This window comes from Littorina saxatilis, linkage group LG7 (assembly GCF_037325665.1).
Source record: "Littorina saxatilis isolate snail1 linkage group LG7, US_GU_Lsax_2.0, whole genome shotgun sequence".
NCBI lineage: Eukaryota > Metazoa > Mollusca > Gastropoda > Littorinimorpha > Littorinidae > Littorina > Littorina saxatilis.
The window spans coordinates 46,537,210-46,560,144 of NC_090251.1; the positions used below are offsets into that span (position 1 = coordinate 46,537,210).

A 22,935-nucleotide genomic window follows, 5' to 3' on the forward strand; every position below is an offset into this window, starting at 1 on the left:
TTGCTAGATTGATAAATGTACATTTTTTGTCTTTTTTCGAGTTTATTGGTAAAAGATTGGTCTCCCGGGATTCGGGTCATAGTTGACAACATGGCGGTCAACATGAACAAACGTGAACCGCAACAGACGATTTTTCTTGTTTTCCTTGTTCTGCATGTTCTTTTTCACGGTGCGATCTCATCTACGACGACGCCCGACTCAACCAACACTACTGATTCTACAACAGATTCAACAGCCCCGTCAACAACAGTGACAACAACCGTTCCAACCACCACTACTACCACGGTTCCCACCACCACTACAACAACTATCGCCCCTCTGCTACCTCCTTCTGAACTGGATTTAAATTCATGTATGTGTCCATAACAGTACCTTTGTGATGCGTTGTTGATTAATTACATTCCATGCATGTGCGCACGAACACACAACACACACACACACACACACACACACACACACACACACACACACACACACACACACACACACACACTGACACAGGCTCAAACACACACACGCACGCACATTTAACACAGCATTGCTGAACCAAAGATTTGTATTTTTGTCGCAGATTATGATATAAACAGTCAAAAGTTTTAAACAACTTTCTCACAGATGCCTTCACCATTTATTAGAAATTTTTTATTGTATAATTGTTGCTAGAAATTTTCATGTTGGGACATTTGGCCGAAACTGTCAGAGAGCTTTAGGACATTTCGGAAAATGTTTTGCTATTATTTTGGCTCATCGAAAGTCGCCGTAACAATGAAGCACAAGAGGGTAACACCAATACAATCATTGTCTTTGGACGTACAGAACATATGTTGCACATACTGCAACTAAAACAATTAACTTTGCGAATACATGTATAACTAAAATTTACACCAATTCTTTGAAACTTGTTCAAACCTTTAACTTAAATTTCTTGAAAGTAAAACAATAAAACTTTTCCAATCTTGTGCAAATCTTGACAATCCTTGGGAAACATGACTGGTAATCATCAATATTATAAATGCTGAGAGAGTGGGAAACCACTCTGGCAGCTATAATTTTCGTAAATGGCTTCCGTTCAAAACATTGTTGTTTTTTTTGGTATTCGTGAAGAAAATAAACAGCAGTCAGCTGACTAAATACATCGGCAGCAAAATTTAGCAATCAAAGCCTGATCAATAACAAATAAAAAACCGGAAAAATCATGGCCGAATGGCCCGATTCAGACAAATACTCTTTGGACATTAATTTGACCGATAAGGACATAAAAGTTTCGGCAAAAGTTTAAAAAAATCGGCGATTGGCCGAAGGGCCGACCCAAACGACACCCCTGCTTCACATACCAACCAAACGAAATTCTATTTACATTTCCTGTGAACACGTTCCGGGGCTCAAGGCTGTGTGCGGTATGTCAAAATGGTATACCATCTTTAACAATCTTCTTACATAATCACACACAATGCCTTCACGTAAAGTACCCAAAATAGAAAGAATTCTCCCTCTCGCCGAGACTAATACTAATAGACTTCCATGCAGGCTGTTGACGAAATTAATTCATGTGCGGGACCTGACCTGAACCTGGTCCAGGGCAACTCTCTCCTGCCTGGAGGCAGTCCAAAATGAATGCGTAACAAATTTGCTGTTTTTGACTCCTTGCATGAAAGTCAATAAAAAGTATTTTTGCAAACGGACCGCTGCCTGAGGCATGATTGAGAGCCCTAGGGGCTCCGTGCACCTTGACTTGACAGGTCCAGTAACTTTAAGGCTGTCCTAAATTCCTCAGTGTCAGTCCTACAACTGCATTCTAAAGCTCAGTGGAACCTCCCATAATGACCCCTCCTAAAAACTACCCCCTCTTTTTGCCGACCGATTTTCTTGACACGGAAGCCTTTTGCACTGTTTTTTGTGTTGTTTTTTTCCTTCTCCTCTTTCTTTTTTTGGCGGGGAGATCAGAGCTTTTTCATTCACGCCTTGCCTTATCTACAACCAGGGAAAGAAGACTTGATTAGCCAACTTTACCCATGTGTAGAGCAGGAACGTGAAGGGATCTTAGGTTGGTTTTTCATTCTTTTCTCGGGACAACTATCAGTATATATGACCCTCCACCACGGAATGAGTCGCATGTCACCTTTGCATGATTTTCATATTGTTAAATTTTCATAAAGAGTTTTTTATGCTCTATCCAGTGGTGAAACCCGTTTTAGAAAAGAGCGAAAACTGTTTGAGTTATAAGCCTGTGACTAAGGTGACCCTCACGCTGTTACCATACACTCTTCGGACTTATATCAAGCCTAGCGCAGAACCGCGCGAGGTGACATGCGACTCATTTCGTGGTGGAGGGTCACATATATGTCCTTTTGCACTGTTACTAACATCCGATTTTTCTGGACATTTTTAAGGTCGTTAGTGTGAGGTTTTGCTGTATAAAATGCATTGACCAATGTCAATATGATGCATACTAAAAGGATTGAATACACTGTGTTTTTCTTACAGTAACAAGCCAGTGTCCATGCGACCTGACAGGCAATGCTTGTGATGTGAGCTGTTGCTGTGATGAGGACTGTACAGCGGATGATAAAAAGGCTTTCACCTCATGCCTGCCTTTCTCAACCGAGTAAGCGTGCTGGGGTGATAACAGTATCCCTTGTACAGTGGTACCTGCTATGTGAGGCCCTTCCCATGAGAGGACACCTCCACTGTAAACCTTCTGTGGGGCCTTTAACTTCACCAAATATTCCTTTCAAGTGTCAAGAATGATAAAGGGCTAGCTGCAATATAGGGACACTTTTAGCTGGTCCCAAGGGTTTCCGTTCATTGCAGGAACTACTGTAATATTTAAGTAGCAATAGTTATATAAAGCTGTGAATGATAAGAGAAATTATACAAATTTGATTTGAGAATGACAACAGTAATGATAAAAATACACTGTAGAACCAAGTGGAAAGAAATGGATGCATTCGACACTTTGGGGTAACTCTCCGAAATATTTTCAGAACTCATGGCATCTGATAATTTTGTGTCTGTCTTTTTAAAATTATGAATACTTGGATTAAAGAAGAAGAATACTTTTGCCGCTAGAAAAAGAACATACATGGAACTTGACACATGTTATATAATGGTAATTGGTGTGCTTTTCTTTTCCAGTGTTGACGATAGAGTGTGCTTCCGGAAAGAAATTATCCTGTTTGAAAACTCTGATCCTATTGTGTCAGAAATCACAGATGATAATCTGTTCTGCATTTACTATGACAACAGTAAGTGTTGACAGTTGATGCCTTTAAAGATTTTGATCTGGTCTGTACTTCGGTGCCTACTTCTTCATCACTGACCTTTGGCACAGTGCCAGTGAAAAGTTTTATCCCTGTATAGATACAAGGAACACACAAGGGACTAAGAAACATGTCATTTTTGAGTCACTTGAGAAAAAGTGACTCTATGTAATCGGTCAGTGTTAGTCTGTCCGGCCGGCCGGCCGTCCGTAGACACCACCTTAACGTTGGACTTTTCTCGGAAACTATCAAAGCGATCGGGCTCATATTTTGTTTAGTCGTGACCTCCAATGACCTCTACACTTTAACGATGGTTTCGTTGACCTTTGACCTTTTTCAAGGTCACAGGTCAGCGTCAAAGGAAAAATTAGACATTTTATATCTTTGACAAAGTTCATCGGATGTGATTGAAACTTTGTAGGATTATTCTTTACATCAAAGTATTTACATCTGTAGCCTTTTACGAACGTTATCAGAAAAACAAGGGAGATAACTAGCCTTTTCTGTTCGGCAACACACAACTTAACGTTGGGCTTTTCTCGGAAACTATAAAAGTGACCGGGCTCAAATTTTATGTGAACGTGACTCATTGTGTTGTGAATAGCAATTTCTTCCTGTCCATCTGATGCCTCATATAATATTCAGAACTGCGAAAGTGACTCGATCGAGCGTTTGCTCTTCTTGTTGTGTCATCATTTCATAGCACTTTACAGTGAAAGAGGGCCTTCAGCAGCAAAACAACTTTCAAGTAATGCATAGCGCTAACAGATCAGCAGGGATTTGTTTAATCCTCAGGCCAATTTTGTTATCCCATTGTGGGGAAAAAAAGTAAAATGCAGTGGTACTGGTAGTTAATAATAATAGCAGTTAGATATTATCTATGGAGTTTTTTAAGTATTAATCATGACAGATTTTGAGTTGGTTGGTACATAAATGTACATGTAATTGTTGCAATATTAATGTTTAATTCTTGCAAAATGAAAAACCTTTTCATTGAATGTGCGTTTCAGAGGAAGAAAGAAATTTCTACACAAACCCAGATCTGGTGCAGACACTGAGCACTTTTAATGAGTACAAGGCGGAGTTTCCAGTCTTCAGCTTCCAGTCAGATCCGATTACTACAGTTAGCTTCGATTCCCCCTTTTATAAGGTATGATTACTACAGTTAGCTTTGATTCCCCTTTCTATAAGGTATGATTACTACAGGTAGCTTTGATTTCCCTTTCTATAAGATATGATTTCTACAGTTAACTTTGATTCCCCTTTCTATAAGGTATGATTACTACAGTTTGCTTTGATTCCCCTTTCTATAAGGTATGATTACTACAGGTAGCTTTGATTCCCCTTTCTATAAGGTATGATTACCTCAGTTAGCTTCGATTCCCCTTTTTATAGGGTATGATTACTACAGTTAGCTTTGATTCCCCTTTCTATAAGGTATGATTACCTCAGTTAGCTTTGATTCCCCTTTCTATAAGGTATGATTACTACAGTTAGCTTTGATTCCCCTTTCTATAAGGTATGATTACTACAGTTAGCTTCGATTCCCCTTTTTATAGGGTATGATTACTACAGTTAGCTTCGATTCCCCTTTTTATAGGGTATGATTACTACAGTTAGCTTTGATTCCCCTTTCTATAAGGTATGATTACTACAGTTAGCTTTGATTCCCCTTTCTATAAGGTATGATTACTACAGGTAGCTTTGATTCCCCTTTCTATAGGGTATGATTACCACAGTTAGATTTGATTCCTCTTTCTATACGGTATGATTACTACAGTAAGATTTGATTCCCCTTTCTATACGGTATGAGTTCTGTGCCTAACAGCGTTATGTTTCTTGTTCTTTTTTTCTCCTCGATACTAGCTTCACATTTACCGGCACGGTTGGCCTAGTGGTAAGGCGTCCGCCCCGTGATCGGGAGGTCGTGGGTTCGAACCCCGGCCGGGTCATACCTAAGACTTTAAAATTGGCAATCTAGTGGCTGCTCCGCCTGGCGTCTGGCATTATGGGGTTAGTGCTAGGACTGGTTGGTCCGGTGTCAGAATAATGTGACTGGGTGAGACATGAAGCCTGTGCTGCGACTTCTGTCTTGTGTGTGGCGCACGTTATATGTCAAAGCAGCACCGCCCTGATATGGCCCTTCGTGGTCGGCTGGGCGTTAAGCAAACAAACAAACAAACAAACAAAAGCTTCACATTTTAGTGTGCGTATGGTTTTCAAGAAGGCTTTGTATCATATTTTCACAATGCCTATTCTTTATCAAGAACTGTTAATTTTGTTTATGTTGAAGAAGGAAGCTTTTGCACAGATTGTTTGGTATGAATGTGTAAAAAAAAGTATAGGAAGGTGTGTATGCCTGAATGCACGCAGTCAGACTCACACGTGTGTGCGCTGTATTCTTATGTTTGTTGTTGTTGGGGCTTAATTCTGTAACCCCCCCGTACGTACACACACATACATGCAAGCAAGCACGCACGCACGCACACACTCACAAACACACATACATGCACACACACACAAACACACACACACAACACACACACAAACACACACACACACACACACACACACACACACACACACACACCTTCTCTCCACTGTCATCATGCAGGCACTAACATAATGTGTAATCTTTCTTTGAGGCCCATCTTTGTGGTACAGTTATCAAGTGAAGGAGTTTGATGTGGGTATATGTGTGTTTCTTTCAGAGCGGGGACCCCGTTTACACAGTGCTTGATGTGGGTATGTGTGTGTTTCTTTCAGAGCGGGGACCCCATTTACACAGTGCTTGATGTGGGTATGTGTGTGTTTCTTTCAGAGCGGGGACCCCATTTACACAGTGCTTGATGTGGGTATATGTGTGTTTCTTTCAGAGCGGGGACCCCGTTTACACAGTGCTTGATGTGGGTATGTGTGTGTTTCTTTCAGAGCGGGGACCCCGTTTACACAGTGCTTGATGTGGGTATGTGTGTGTTTCTTTAAGAGCGGGGACCCCATTTACACAGTGCTTGATGTGGGTAATGTGTGTGTTTCTTTCAGAGCGGGGACCCCGTTTACAGAGTGCTTGATGTGGGTATGTGTGTGTTTCTTTTAGAGCGGGGACTCCGTTTACACAGTGCTTGATGTGGGTATGTGTGTTTCTTTCAGAGCGGGGACCCCATTTGCACAGTGCTTGATGTGGGTATGTGTGTGTTTCTTTCAGAGCGGGGACCCCGTTTACACAGTGCTTGATGTGGGTATGTGTGTGTTTCTTTCAGAGCGGGAACCCCATTTACACAGTGCTTGATGTGGGTATATGTGTGTTTCTTTCAGAGCGGGAACCCCATTTACACAGTGCTTGATGTGGGTATGTGTGTGTTTCTTTCAGAGCGGGGACCCCATTTACACAGTGCTTGATGTGGTATGTGTGTGTTTCTTTCAGAGCGGGGACCCCATTTACACAGTACTTGAGAGCCTGGCCGTGGGGAAGCTGGGGCTGCCCAGGACTTCTAACACCGTGGAGTGTGTGGATGACAATCCTGCTGGTCAGTCATTACATCAGTTGACAATGTTTGGTACAGTGGCACCTCCCTTTTAAGACCCACAAAAATCTGAGAAAACCAGGTCTTAAAAAGGAGGGAGTCTTAAAATGGAGGTAGATTAACAGAGGTTATCAACAGAAAATCTCAAAAAGCAAGGTCTTAAAATGGGAGAAGTTTTAAACTGGGGGGGGGGGGGGGGGCCTTAAAAGGGGGGTTCTACTGTAATAACTGTCAGGATTTTGAAGCGCTGTGGCAGAGTTGCGTACCAGACCAATGAGGCAACCGACTGCGCGTTGCTGACCGGTGAAGACACACAATCTGGCAGAGTTCATTCTCTTGAAGCATATTTCTTAAATGAGCAGTACACATGACATGGATAAGATTGTATGTTAATATTTTTACATTTCTGCATTTACTTTGGTGCACCATTCCTGCGTGTGTTTATGTTTCGAAAACTTATGCATACAGAGAGATATTTTGGGCTGCTGTTGATGAATGAAATAGTGTCCGTCTGCTTTCTAGGTGACAGGCCAAAAATATGGCATGAAATTTGTTGAAGTTTGATATGTTCCGTAAAACTAGAAGAACAAATCCACTGATGATTCAATGTATTACAATCCATATCTTCATATAAAAAAGACTGTTTATTAATCATTACCTGCTATTCAGACTTGGTCGTGGGACAGAATTGTCTTTCACACAAGATTACATTGATCGTCTTATGAAGCTGTGGTTCATAACATTTTTAACACGCTTGCTTAAGTAGCGATAAAAAAAGGAAAGTGTGAGACATTGTTTTATGCATTTCATTTTCAGGATATTGTTAAAAATTACCACTTAATCAACCTAAACAAACACAAAATTTCATTTCATTGGTTTTTTGTGTGCAGGTTATCTGTTGGACGAGAGCCACACCTGTACACGCAGCATAGAAAACCTGACCCTGGAGTGTGAGGGAGCTGTTGCTTTGGATGCCAACACTTTTATCAATGGATTCAGAGTTGTTACTGTGAGTGTTGGACACAATGAATACCAAACAAACTTGAAAGAAAAGATTTAGAAAAAAAGACACACAAAAAACACAGATCTCACAGAAAAAAAAACCATGATTGCAAGCCGTGTTTGAAGAGTGGTATTTGTTCTCCAGCTAATGAAAAGTTATCTTTTATTCTTTTTTTTTTTTAAATGTCTGGTGGATCGGTAAGTCAAAATGTGTGTGTGTGTTTTCTTACTCTCAAGCAGGTGAAACAGGAATAAAATTACAAGAAAACAAAGTGAAGCTGATGGTGAGTGTCATGATTTGGAGCGGAAGGAATATACAGTGGAATCCGGGTACAACGAATCTCAAGGGAGATACATTTTAGTTCGTTATATCAGTAAATCGCTGTAAAGTGTTCAACCCTAAATGGCCTCAAGACAAGTTTTCCCACTCACCTTCAAATGATCGTCCCATCGATCTTTCCTTGGAGAGTACAATCTCTGCATGCTTCATAATATAATCCATAGAGAGGCATTGTTCAAATGTTCACTTTACTGTAATTTTAGAAGTAACATTTAAAAAGTCGTGTAAAAGCATGTACGGTATTTTCCGGGTCATAAGGCGGGATTTTTTTTCCTCGAGTGTATCAAAATAGAAAAAAACCAAAGAGACCGCCTGAGTACCAGTCAAACAACTTGTGATAATGCATGTTTCAGCTGAGACATCAAAGAGACCGCCCTATAGATTAAACTGTCACTGACCCCGTGCAGGAAGTGTTTCCTCTCTCATATGACAGGGGAACCACCTCTCATAGCTAAAACTGGGTCATTGACCTGTGTGTGTGTGTGTGTTCATTTTGTGCACATGTGTTAGTGTTACTGTTTGTGTGTGTGTGTGTGTTTGTTTGTGTGTGTGTGCGCGTGCATGAGTCTGTACTCGTGTGGTGTGTGTGTGTGTGTGTTTGTGTGTGTGTAAGAAAGAAAGAGAGAGATAGGGAGGGAGAGAGAGAGAGAGAGTGTGTGTGTGTGTGTGTGTGTGTGTGAATGTCTGAAGAGTACTCGGGTCCAGCGCGAGCGTTTTTTTTTTTTATAGACACTGACCTTCTTCCCAGGGGTCACCGCGCGAGAGAAAAAGACTACAGGGAGGCATTGACGTCAAAGACTTTCGACGGTGACGTAATTACGTCACTATTCTTGGTTTACGGTACCATTCCGCGGCTTTGCTACGAGTATGCCATAGTCTTGGTTGGCCGAGACCTTGCACCGTTCGTTGTAGCCTTGTGACTTTTAGAGACAAAACTGCTCTGGGGGGATGAAAACGTGTTTGTTATAAGAGGGGTTCGTTATGCAAATGAGTTCAAAAGGTTTGTTGTAGCCCGAAAGTAACAAGTAAGAAATAGAAGGCTGTCTGCCGGGAAATCAATGGCAGTTCGTTAAAAGCGGGATTTCGTTATACCCAGGTTCGTTATAGCTGGACTCCACTGTATGTGATGAGGATCGGACTGATTGAGTCCAAAGCATTAGTTTCCATCAACCTCTTAAAATAACACAATATTTTGAACATGCATTGGAAGACATTTGTAACTACATGTATTTTATTTGGCCATACATGTACATTGTATTTGTAACTGATAACAAATATTTTGTTCTTTTGTTGTGTTTTTTCTCCAGAGTCCGCAGCTGTTTCAGGTGTTTAATGTGACTGTTCCTGGCACAGACAACTGTGAGTACAACCCTACATTTGTTTCCACATTTTGTTTTACTCCTCCATTATTTTTGTTGCATGAATTTGTTCTGATTTTCTTCTGTTTACTTTATGATTTGCAAACATGGCTGTGTTGGATGAATTTATTCTGATTTTCTTCTCTTTATAATTTGCAAACATGGCTGTGTTTCATGAATTTATTCTGATTTTCTTCTCTTTATAATTTGCAAATATGGCAGTGTTGGATGAATTATTTTGATTTTCTTCTCTTTATACAGTAAATTGCAAACATGACTGTGTTGGATGAATTTATTCTGTTTTCTTCTCTTTAGGATTTGCAAACATGGCAGTGTTGGATGAATTTATTCTGATGTTCTTCTCTTTATAATTTGCAAACATGGCTGTGTTTCATGAATTTATTCTGTTTTCTTCTCTTTATGATTTGCAAACATGGCTGTGTACACTTTTGGTTGCAGGAATGTAAACAGTTGTAATAAAGTTTACATGTTTGGTTGATCATGTGTTTTTTGTTTTATATTGAAATGTAGAGCTTACAATAAATGTTCTGATATTGTACAGGAATTTGCACCTTGAAAATGAGAATTGTTGGTTCATTCTAATACAGAGTTGTTGCCTAGGACTTGGCTACAGAGAAGTTTATTCAAGTTGACGCATTACAATTGTTTTGTCTACTTTTGATATCAAAACTTTTTTCTTGTCAGACATAAACATTTAGCGATCAAAATTTCACACAGTCATTCCAAGCAGTTTAATGCTTAATGCTACAATGGAACCCCCTTTTAATTTAAGAACTCTCCAAGACCTCTCCTCCTCTTAAGACCTTTTTTCCCTTCAGATTTTTTGTTCATAATGTCTGTAAAATGTTCCCTCTACGTTAGGCCCCCCCCCAAAAAAAAATAGTCTGTTTACGGTAACATAGGCAAAAAAAATAGGGTCGGTAGGTCAGGGATTTTTTTGTTTTTTTTCCCAAAAAACATATTTTTAAGTTATTTTGCCAAAAAACAAAGACTTTTTTTTTTCCCCAATTTTTTTTTTTTTTTTTTTTTTAATTTTTCCTAAATGCCAAAAAAAAAGTCTAGGGTCGCGCGAAAAAATAGGGTCGGTCGGGATACCTTAAACAGACTTTTTTTTTTTTTTTGCCTTAGGACTCTCTCCCTTTCAAAACCTGATTTTCTCAGATTTTTTAAGGTTTTAAATGAAGGGTTCTCCTCCGAAAGCGGCGTATGGCTGCCTAAATGGCAGAGTAAAAACAGTCATACACATAAAAATCCACTCGTGCAAAAACACTTGTGTACATAGGAGTTTCAGCCCATGAACGCGGAAGAAGAAATGAAGGGTTCCAATGTATACGTGATATTGTTCACAGAAATGACAAGATTTGATTGCGATGATTTCAGATTTCAGCCTGTACAACAACAGCTATACTGTAGCGGTAGAGCTGGACAACCAGACGACAACGGTAGATCCCATACAGTGCATCTTCAACGCCACCTCTACTGGTCCCTGTGGCTACACGTCCCTGCCCTCCCCCATACTTGGCACCAACACCTGTAATAATGTCGTCAGGCAGGTGAGCAGTATTTTGCTACCATTGTTTGCATGAAAATGTTAAAGGCTGAGCTGGGATATATATGGTGCAAGGGGCCCGGGTAGCTCAGGTGATACAGCACTGGACTTGTGATCCGAGGGTCACGAGTTTGCACGCGGGCCGAGACGGACACGGGTCAATTTTATGTGCAGACTCAGAGACTGCATCCATGTTTGACCCCTGTGTCACCCCTGTGTCACCGCTGTGGCACGTAAAAGACCTAAGTCATTCTGTCATAAGTGCAGGTGGCTGATTGCATCTAAACATGCACACCACTGGGTAGCGCGACTCTGTTGCTGCTAGCTTTCCACTGGGAGGAAGCGACCTGAATTTTGCAGCGATGGGACAATAAAGTAATGAAAATGAAAGAAAGAAAAAACTGCTTGTGCTTTGACTGCTGCCACTTTTCAAACTGCTCTTGGAACGGGCAAACATAGCTCTCAGCCTTGCTCAAATGTCTTTTGACAGAAGGTCTTATTGTGCAAGTTATAAGGCAGGCAGATGCGTTAAGTGGCTCAATAGTATTTACAAAAATAAAAGATCAGTTAGTATCTGGGTACAGAAACGTGTTTGCTGTTAATGTTTGAATCTGGAGAAGCCTTCTTTTTGCTAAAATGATAAGTATATTTTTTTCCTTATAAGTCTCTTGATGAAAGAATTTGATGTACATGCAAGCACGTTTTGTAATGCTCTTGAAAGAATTTGATTTACATGAAGGCATGTTTTGTAATGCTCTTGATGAAGAAATTCGATTTACATGCAAGCATTCACAGTATACAAATTCCCTCAAGATGAAATGGTGCTAAGTATGGAAATGTTGATGACCTGTGCCACTGTGGGGACAGGTGCACTACAGGATCATGACGGAAGGGACCACTGGGATCTTCAAAGTGCTGGTTCGCTTTGTGTTGAGCGATATACCTGTCAGTGCATCGTCCACTGCTTCTTTCACACAGACATTCAGCTCAACGTTTGAAGACGTGAGTGGCATTCACTTTTCATCTTCTGCCTGTTGAGAGAGTGTGTTCATGTGTTTACAGTGGAACCCCCCTTTTAAGACCTTCAAAAATCTGAGAAAATCTGGTCTTAAAAAGGAGGGAGTCTTAAAATGGGGGTGCATTTACAGAGCTTATGGACAGAAAATGTGAAAAAAATGGGGTCTTAAAAGGGAGGGAGTCTTAAATTGGGGGGTCTTAAAAGGGAGGTTCCACTGTATCTGATAAGCAAAGGGAAGTAAGCGCTCTAAATGCATACAGCATGTGTAAAAGACAGGCATGCTACTTTTCCGGGAATTGCCTGAAATCCGGGAAAGCCGTTTTCAAAATCCGGGAAAGTCAAATTTATTCCGGGGAAGTTGAACAATTTCCGCAAAAACGATCCGTGTGAATATCGCGCAACGTGACCGGGCGCCGGTCTCAATGAAGCCAGCGCACGCGCGTTGCCCGTCATTGGTCTTGCCGTTCTGAATCAAGAACGTTCCCAATCTAGTTCTGCGGATGTAGGCCGTCGTTTTTGGCGAAATGTTTCGCCCAGATATTGTAGAGAGAAATTCGCCGGGACCATTTGATTCCGGCGTGAAGAACAAATGGAGTTGGGCTTGGCTTGAAAACACCTTCCCGCCGGAAAAAAAAGAAGGCTGACACAAAGAAGAACGAATCCGGCAAAAGCGGCAAAAAGAAGAAGGACTGAACAAAATTTGGGAGGCTAAAATGGGATTTTTAACAAGATCACAACACTATTACAGCCCTGAAAATGATGCCCAGAATGCACCAGATTGCACAGATTTTAACCGTTTTTTGAAACATTTTCCAGGGGGGCATGCCCCCTAGAACCCCCCTAGTTGGCTCAGCCGGCTTCGCAGGCTCGGGCTTGTGGCTTCGCCACTGCGCGCTTATTTCAGGTAAAACCATTTTTGGCCTGTAGCATGCCTGTAAGTGAGAGGTATGCGGAAGCAGTCTCCTGGCACCTGAGAGAATAACAAACATTGAAATGAACAAGCCACTTTCATCCTCGTTTTGTTGTTGTTGTTCCCTTGTCTGCGCTTTGTACAGTCGAACCTCGCTATAACGACCACCAAATGGACCAACCAAAAGTTATCATTATAGACAGGTGGTCGGTATGGGAAGGAGAATTATGTAGAAAGAAACTCCTCTGTGATCCTTGGTCATTGTGGACAGGTGGTCTTTCCTCGCGCCCCCTAATTGGCGTAGAGGCGCGTCCCCCGGGTGGTGGATGGGGGAGCCTTCTCTACTAACTTCTGAGAGAAGGTCGCATCACTCTCGATGCCGTGAACCTAATTAGGATCTTTTTCTTGTTTCTTCTCTATTTCTGCCTCCCCAAAGTCCTTTTACTTTCCTTTTCTCACCCATAAAATTCTTCACTTATTACCCTTGTTAAGTGGTTCTTGTATAGAATATAGTCAATGTTTGTAAAGATTTTAGTCAAGCAGTATGTAAGAAATGTTTAGTCCTTTGTACTGGAAACTTGCATTCTCCTAGTAAGGTCATATATTGTACTACGTTGCAAGCCCCTGGAGCAAATTTTTGATTAGTGCTTTTGTGAACAAGAAACACTTAACAAGTGGCTCTATCCCATCTCCCCCCTTTCCCCTATCCCATCTCCCCCCTTTCCCTCGTCGCGATATAACCTTCGTGGTTGAAAACGACGTTAAACACCAAGTAAAGAAAAAGGTGGTCTTTTTTCTTAGAAGTGGTCACAAGGGCAGGTTTGACTGTAATTTCTTTTTCTCCTGCTTTCACATCTTGTTCTTTCCTCTCAAACCAATATATGTTGTGTTGTTGTAGGTGCTATCAATACAGGAAGGATTTAAACTTAAAGGTACAGTCATAGGTACAGTCATATTTGTCTTTACGACCACCTTTCGAAAGCGACCACCTGCCCACAAAGACCACTGGGAAAGATCCCAGACAAGTTTTTCTTCTGTATATTCACCTTTCCTCAACAACCACCTGTCTATAACGACCGCTTTTAGTCGGTCCCTAGGGAGGTCGTTATAAGCAGGTTTGACTGTACCTTCCTTTTCGTATAAGCAATCATGTCAACCATCACAGATCTGTACACCGCAACACGTTGGCCTAGTGGTAAGGCGTCCACCCAGTGAGCGGGAGGTCGTGGGTTCGAACCCCGGCCGGGTCATACCTAAGACTTTAAAATTGGCAATCTAGTGGCTGCTCCGCCTGGCGTCTGGCATTATGGGGTTAGTGCTAGGACTGGTTGGTCCGGTGTCAGAATAATGTGACTGGGTGAGACATGAAGCCTGTGCTGCGACTTCTGTCTTGTGTGTGGCGCACGTTAAATGTCAAAGCAGCACCGCCCTGATATGGCCCTTCGTGGTCGGCTGGGCGTAAAGCAAACAAACAAACAAACAAACAGATCTGTCCAGGCTTTTACACAGGGTAAGGGGCGGGGATGTAGCTCAGTCGGTAGCGCGCTGGATTTGTATCCAGTTGGCCGCTGTCAGCCTGAGTTCGTCCCCACGTTCGGCGAGAGATTTATTTCTCAGAGTCAACTTTGTGTGCAGACTCTCCTCGGTGTCTGAACACCCCCGTGTGTACACGCGCAAGCAAAAGACCAAGTGCGCAACGAAAAAGATTCTGTAATCCATGTCAGAGTTCGGTGGGTTGTAGAAACACGAAAATACCCAGCATGCTTCCTCCGAAAGCGGCGTATGGCTGCCTAAATGGCGGGGTAAAAACGGTCATACACGTAAAAGCCGTGGGAGTTTCAGCCCATGAACGAACAAACAAACAAACAAACGCAGGGTAAGAACATCCTTCCCCTTGGACGCGCACACAAAATGAGCAGTCTACCTGCTTCCTGTGCAGAGTGTAAATTGGCTTTGTTCAATTGATTTTACAGGTTGACACTGATGGCAGTTATGAAATTCATGCATACAAAAATCTGATGTTAGTCTGAAAGGGAAAAAGAACCCTTGTAACTGTTATTGCTGAATTAAAGATAAACACGAAATCAAAGAAAACGAGACAATCAAGCTAAATTCTCACTTCTTTATGAACGCTTTTAGTTAAAGATTCACTTTGATCAGACAAGTTATCAACCTATCTTATCTGAAGGTAGTGTCTGAATGTTTTTGCGACCTAAGACAATTCTTTTATCTGAAGACAGTGACTGAATATGTTTTTAAGCTAAGACACACCTTTTATCTAATGACAGTGACTGAATGTCTTGGTAAGCGAAGACTAAGGATATTTTGAGAAGTAAGGTTAACTGACCTCTCTGCCTTCACTTTCAGACCAGCAGCAGTGGCGAGCCTTTCAAGCGAAGTGGTAACCCTGGTTACGCTGTGGGAGAGCCTGTGCTGGCAGGCACCCTCAATCAGACCAACATTGGCGACACCCCTGTGTATCCTCATTGTTAAGTTCATGTTGTATTTTTCTCGTTGTGTTCTATGTATTTCACTTATGGAACACGCTTTTGATTCTGACGTCATTTCCTTTCTACGTCATTCATTTCGTCATTGAAATTGAAGTCAGTGGAGTAGTTTGAAGAAACTGGAAGAAGAAACACTCTCTAAGCTAAGTTCATTGTCTGTATCATAAGTGTTTGTATGTCTGTCCACTTTACAGACCTTTGGATCGAAGTACCGTGATTGTTTTTCTTCTTCTTCGTTCATGGGCTTAGACTCCCACGTTCACTCATGTTTTCAGCACGAGTGGATTTTTTTACGTGTATGACCGTTTTTACCCCGCCATTCAGGCAGCCATACGCCGATTTCGGGGGAGGCATGCTGGGTATTTTCGTGTTTCTATAACCCACCGAACTCTGACATGGATTACAGGATCTTTTTCGTGCGCACTTGGTCTTGTGCTTGCGTGTACACACGAAGGGGGTTAAGACACTAGCAGGTCTGTACATAAGTTGACCTGGGAGATCGGAAAAATCTCCACTCTTAACCCACCAGGCGGCAGCGACCGGGATTCGAACTCACGACCTCCCGATTAGGAGGCCGACGTCTTACCACCACGCCACTGCGCTCGTCCGTACCGTGATTGTAATGTTTTGTTTTGTCATAAATGAAACGTTCCAATAATTTACCATTCTTGTGTTTTTATTCAGAATTGTTGAACATTAGCCGTCAATCTGTCTTTGGATCTTTAACTTGATTTGTTCCAATACAGTGGAACCCTTTGTTTTGTCCCCCCCCCCCCCCCCCCCCTTCAACACCCCCTCCCCGCAACCCCTAGCCCTGACCCTTCACTACCCCCCCCCCCCCCCCCCCCCATTTTAAGATATGTTTTGGGTTGGTTTTTTTTTTCATCTTTTTTTAAAAAAAACCCATTTTTGACTCACATGCGAAGCAAAAGTGAGTATGTACTCACCCGAGTCGTCCGTCCGTCCGGAAAACTTTAACGTTGGATATTTCTTGGACACTATTCAGTCTATCAGTACCAAATTTGGCAAGATGGTGTATGATGACAAGGCCCCAAAAAACATACATAGCATCTTGACCTTGCTTCAAGGTCAAGGTCGCAGGGGCCATAAATGTTGCCTAAAAAACAGCTATTTTTCCCATTTTTCCCATTTTCTCTGAAGTTTTTGAGATTGAATACCTCACCTATATATGATATATAGGGCAAAGTAAGCCCCATCTTTTGATACCAGTTTGGTTTACCTTGCTTCAAGGTCAAGGTCACAGGAGCTCTTCAAAGTTGGATTGTATACATATTTTGAAGTGACCTTGACCCTGAACTATGGAAGATAACTGTTTCAAACTTAAAAATTATGTGGGGCACATGTTATGCTTTCATCATGAGACACATTTGGTCACATATGATCAAGGTCAAGGTCACTTTGACCCTTATGAAATGTGACCAAAATAAGGTAGTGAACCACTAAAAGTGACCATATCTCATGGTAGAAAGAGCCAATAAGCACCATTGTACTTCCTATGTCTTGAATTAACAGCTTTGTGTTGCATGACCTTGGATGACCTTGACCTTGGGTCAAGGTCACATGTATTTTGGTAGGAAAAATGTGTAAAGCATGTGAGTCGTATGGGCTTTGCCCTTCTTGTTCTAGATTATTTTATATAACTATAAGTGGTCGTTGTCTATTCTTCTTCTGTGTTCGTGGGCTGAAACTCCCACGTACACTCGTGTTTTTTGCACGAGTGGTATTTTACGTGTATGACCGTTTTTTACCCCGCCATTTAGGCAGCCATACGCCGCTTTCAGGGGAAGTCGTTGTCTATGAATTGTTTTTAATCCTTGTATGTTATTTCTTACGAGAAAACTTTTTATGTAAAATGTTAAATTTTAATGTCTAATGTAAAGCGCCATGAGACTGCCATTCGGCGGTGAACAGCGCTATAAAAGAATGTTTTATTATTATTATTATTATTAAATCAACTTGCAATGTCAAAGCGCAATAATTCAGCACAAGAAACAGTATTTTTCCTTCACTGCAGCAGTGATGTGATCCTGATCAACCCAAACCGGGACCGGTACATGACAGTGGTGCGAGCGTCGGCTACCGGGGACTGTGTGACGGACTCTGACAGCAGAATGTCTGTTGTGTTTGGTCAGAGTGTCCGAACAGGCTGTGTGCTCAGGTATGGGCTTTGCTTTGCATTCTTCTTCTTCTGTGTTCATGGGTTGAAACTTTCATGTTCACTCATGTTTTTGCACAAGTGGGTTTTTGCGTGTATGACCGTTTTTACTTTGCCATTCAGGCAGCCTTACGCCGCTTTCAAGAGATGCATGCTTGGTATTTTTGTGTTTCTATAACCCACCGAACTCTGACATGGATTACAGGATCTTTTCCGTGCGCACTCGGTCTTGTGCTTGCGTATACACCTGAAGGGGGATAAGGCACTAGCAGGTCTGCACATAAGTTGACCTGGAAGATCGGAAAAATCTCCGCCCTGAACCCAGCAGGTGCGGCCGGGATTTGAACTTGCGACCGTCTGCATAATAGGCCGATGTCTTATCCAATTGGCCACTGCCCCCGTCAAGCTTTGCATTTGATTTGCACACAAAAATGTTTCCATGTGGCTAGTGACATTGAAATGCAGGCAACCAGGCAAAAAGAGCCCAGCGGTGCGGTCATTGTAGTATAGAGTGGTGCCTGCGATGAAAGGACAGCCTTTGCACCAGCCAAAAGTGGCCCTTCATTGCAGGTGGCCTATGACCACAGGTATCTTTTGGAAGAGATAAGAGACAAAAAGACAACAGAAAATGTCCTTTCATTGGAGGTGTGATCTGACTAAAGGGGCCTTACGTCACAGGTACCACTGTGCTAACATTGAAGCAAACATAAATCTCTAAGTCTGACCAGTCACCAAAATGTCCTTTCATTGGAGGTGTGATCTTACTAAAGGAGCCTTACTTCACAGGTACCACTGTGCTAACATTGAAGCAAACATAAATCTCTAAGTCTGACCAGTGACCAAAATGTCCTTTCATTGGAGGTGTGATCTGACTAAAGGGGCCTTACTTCACAGGTACCACTGTGCTATCATTGAAGCAAACATAAATCTCTAAGTCTGACCAGTCACCAAAATGTCCTTTCATTGGAGGTGTGATCTGACTAAAGGGGCCTTACGTCACAGGTACCACTGTGCTAACATTGAAGCAAACATAAATCTCTTAAGTCTGACCAGTCACCAAAATGTCCTTTCATTGGAGGTGTGATCTGACTAAAGGGGCCTTACTTCACAGGTACCACTGTGCTAACATTGAAGCAAACATAAATCTGTAAGTCTGACCAGTCACCAAAATGTCCTTGATTTTCTGATCAGCATCTGTAAAATATGAGAAGTTACAGTTAAAGTCGATCATGCCTGGGTTTGTGTCTTATTGTACTCTATTATTATTATTATTATGAACATTTGTGCGCCTAATCTAAATATAGCCCTAGGCGCTTACAAAATATAAAATACATAGTGAACATCATACGAAACACAAATCGACAAGGACCAAGACACTCGGACTCATACACTCGCAGACAGGCGCACAGCGAGAACGCGACGCACTCACTCATACCAACTACAGGCACATGCATTCTAGACGGAAAAACAGTCGTAAATAAATAAATAAATTACTCTACTGTTGTAAAATAACCTTTCCACAGGTGATAAGCAGTAAGCAGTTATCACGCCTTTTACGTACAGTTCAACCTATTTTTTTTCCTTCAGGGTATCTGCCACGAACCTGACACAATACTGTGCCCTGATGCAGCAGACAATCATTGATACTATGGAGTTTGACAGCATCCCAGAAGTCACGTCCAGTGGATTCCGTGACAACAATCGCTACGTTGGTCTCTATGGCAACTCGGATGTTACGAAGACAGGCGACTGGGTGAAGATCCTCTATGTGAATCAACTTGTGCCTTCTGTGAGTAGAACATATTTGGCACTGTACACTAACGATGATCGTAATAATAAAACATTGTTATACAGCACTATTCACCAATGAAATGGCGGTCTAGTTGGGATGTTTTAAAAACATTTGAGAGTGTCCGTTGGAAAAAACAAAACAATTTAGAGGGGAGTTTTGAATATAAACTATAGGGCAATACTGTATCCCGATTTAACCCATGTGAGCTTTGTGGTCACACTGAATGAATTTAAAAGGTTCACTATTCTTTTAGTACAGTGGAATCCCCCTTGTAACTTACTTACATGTACTTACTGCCCGTTATGCCTGTTAGCATGTAGGGCAGCAACAAAGGACCTCCACTCCTGTCTGGTCTGGGCGAGTCTCTGGATGGTACCCCACGTTTGGTTCAGGGTCTTCAGTTCTCCCTCCACCGTTCGTTGCCAGGTGTTCTTGAGTCTTCCTCTCTTCCGCTTTCCCTCTGGTGTCCAGTGAAGAGCAGTCCTGGTGATACAGTCCTGGTGATACAGTCCTGGTGATACAGTCCTGGTGATACAGTCCTGGTGATACAGTCCTGCTGTCTTCGCGGGGCATGTCCGATCCATTTCCACCGCCTTTCCCCTTGTTAAGACCTCTACAAATCTGATAAAATCAGGTCTTAAAAAGGGAGGACTCTTAAAATGGAGGTTGATTTACAGAGGTAATGAACAGAGAGTCTGAGAAAACAGGGTCTTAAAAGGGGGGTTCCACTGTATCGGACATCTCTTCCACGGGGCTATATTTAGAGTATGCCAAGGTTGCCTGACACAATGTTTGATTTGACTTGCAGGCCCCTACCACAGGCACCTCAGCTTGTCAGTTGACGCTGGGCATGCACATTCAGATCCTGTACGCAAACATCGGCGCTCTCGTCAACCCCCAGCCCAAGATCATCGGTGTTTCCTTCATCTACGACTCTGCCACTGCTGTGCAGATACGGGTCAGTTGTGTTTTCATGATTATCACTTTCCACCCCTGTCAATTCTCTCATACACAGCTGCACACACACACACACTCACACACGCATGCACACACAGACACACATGCATGCACACACACTCACATGCACACACAGACACACATGCGTGCACACACACTCACACACACATGCACACACAGACACACATGCGTGCACACACACTCACACACACATGCACACACAGACACACATGCGTGCACACACACACACACACGCATGCACACACAGACACACATGCGTGCACACACACTCAACCCCCAGCCCCAAAATCATTGGTGTTATTTACCTTCATCTACGAGTCCACAACTACTGTGCAGATTAGGGTCAGTTGTGTTTTCATGATTCAATTCTCTCTTAACACTTTCTACCCCACCTATGTTGACCAAGTTTTTTTTAGCCGAGACCAGCTGTGCTGCAGCAGGTCACTCAGAATTGTAGTAACTGTGTATCAACACGCTGGAATGCAGGCGTTAGATGGACATTACAGGAAGCGACTGAAGCTAACAGTCTGAGCGGATCTATCCGTACCTGGTCAGATAGAACCATATGAGTAGGTACGGATATATCCGTACCTGGGAGACAATGAGTTAAAAAAAACACACCACACACACGCTCGTGCGTGCACACACTCAACCCCCAGCCCAAAAATCATTGGTGTTATCTTCATCTACGAGTCCACAACTATTGTGCAGATTAGGGTCAGTTGTGTTTTCATGATTATCATGTCCAAAGCCTAGCATCCCTCCTTTCCACCTCATTGCCAACCTTGTGTGTCACCTTTCGTGTTTTCATGATTATCATGTCCAAAGCCTAGCATCCCTCCTTCCCACCTCATTGCCAACCTTGTGTGTCACCTTTCGTGTTTTCATGATTATCATGTCCAAAGCCTAGCATCCCTCCTTTCCACCTCATTGCCAACCTTGTGTGTCACCTTTCATCTATCATAACCTGTCACTGCTGTATAAATAAAAGCCCAAAGTGTGTTCATTCTTCTTCTTCTTCTGCGTTCGTGGGCTGAAACTCCCAAGTACACTCGTGTTTTGCACGAGTGGAATTTTACGTGTATGACCGTTTTTACCCCGCCATTTAGGCAGCCATACGTCGCTTTTGGAGGAAGCATGCTGGGTATTTTTCGTGTTTCTATAACCCACCGAACTCTGACATGGATTACAGGATCTTTTTCGTGCGCACTTGGTCTTGTGCTTGCGTGTACACACGGGCGTGTTCGGACACCGAGGAGAGTCTGCACACAAAGTTGACTCTGAGAAATAAATCTTTCGCCGAACGTGGGGACGAACTCACGCTGACAACGGCCAACTGGTTACAAATCCAGCGCGCTACCGACTGAGCTACATCCCCGCCCATAACTGCTGTATAAATAAAAGCCAAAAGTGTGTTCATGATTATCTCTTTCAAAGCCCTCACCTCCAAACCATGGTTGGCACTTTCATCTGTGAGCCTATCATAGCTGTGAAGACTAGGGTCCTTTGTGTTTTTATGGTAATCCTTTTGAAAAACACCAGAAAAAAATGATTGGCATCTCCGCTTGCCTTGGCAGTGCTTGTAATGGTCATGCAAGTTTTGTGTTTTGGATTACTGTTTTCAACATCCTTTTGCATCACAGCTTTTGGTTTGTGTGTTGTCCAATGTTGTTTATTTGCTGGAAGGTAGTTGTTTTTAACATAAGACATAAGATCATTTATTGTCCATACAATTAAACCATGGATGAAAAAGTGTGGTTCATCTGCTCTTAAAACAACCAAACAACATATGACAATCAACAAAAATTAAAATTAAAAAAATGAGTACAAGCTGTTGTGTTATTGCAGAATACATCATTGAAACATTAATTTCACTTTGTTTGAACAGCCCACTCTGGTTGGAGAGTACAACCAACCGATCGAGGTCACCACTTCGGTTGCTTTCATCGATGTCAGCAAGCCAGCTGTGGGCTACGAAGGGGAACCACCCATTTTCCTTGCCAAACTCCCCTACGACTTCTTCTATCCCTTTATCTCAGGGGCCAGCACTCCGCAGTCTGTCCTGTCCAGTTTTCTCCCCTTAGTCCTTGTTGTTCTGCTGACTGTTAGCAGGGTTTTGTGATGAAGCATGAATGAACAGCTTAGTTAGAATTGTTGATAGATGTTCTTCTTCTTGTCGATCGCCCATTGTTGATCAATAGATGATAACATTTAGGAATTTTAGTTTTTGTTGTTGGTGTTTTTAGTGGTTTTTCCTTTAAAAGGGGGGGGAGGGGGGGTTGGGGGGAAGAAGGGTAGTGTGGGAAAAGAAAATGAATAACAGGTCAGAGAAAAAAGTCATTTTAAGAACGACAGAGGTGAACCGGTAGAGCATTGGATTTAAAGTGACGTTTTTGTGCCATGAGATTACGTATATTCTGTTCACATTTCTGTCAGAGCAATGAGGGTTCAGAAGGAAATTTCATTTGGTGTTAGGCATTGCATACACAAGGTTAAAACC

The 22,935-nt window shown here is 42.3% G+C and overlaps 1 protein-coding gene across 1 annotated transcript; it reads left to right on the forward strand.

Moving 5' to 3' along the window:
- The first annotated feature begins 63 nt into the window (after positions 1-63).
- LOC138971609 (tectonic-3-like) lies at positions 64-22,700 on the forward strand. Its single transcript, XM_070344377.1, has 14 exons — positions 64-352; positions 2,485-2,605; positions 3,136-3,245; positions 4,271-4,410; positions 6,685-6,787; positions 7,675-7,793; positions 9,434-9,485; positions 10,886-11,058; positions 11,922-12,056; positions 15,350-15,459; positions 17,528-17,668; positions 19,253-19,454; positions 20,266-20,415; positions 22,324-22,700. The coding sequence occupies exons 1-14, from the start codon at positions 91-93 to the stop codon at positions 22,555-22,557; spliced, it is 2,052 nt and encodes a 683-aa protein (XP_070200478.1). The 5' UTR covers positions 64-90; the 3' UTR covers positions 22,558-22,700.
- Positions 22,701-22,935: the final 235 nt, after the last annotated feature.

What these genes read in the sequence shown, in the direction of transcription:
- LOC138971609 (XM_070344377.1), top strand. Translation starts at nt 91, where the DNA reads ATGGCGGTCAACATGAACAAACGTGAACCGCAACAGACGATTTTTCTT. An exon ending in ATGGATTCAGAGTTGTTACT is followed by an intron (nt 7,794 to 9,433) that starts GTGAGTGTTGGA and finishes TTTTTTCTCCAG; the next exon opens with AGTCCGCAGCTGTTTCAGGT. An exon ending in GTAATAATGTCGTCAGGCAG is followed by an intron (nt 11,059 to 11,921) that starts GTGAGCAGTATT and finishes CTGTGGGGACAG; the next exon opens with GTGCACTACAGGATCATGAC.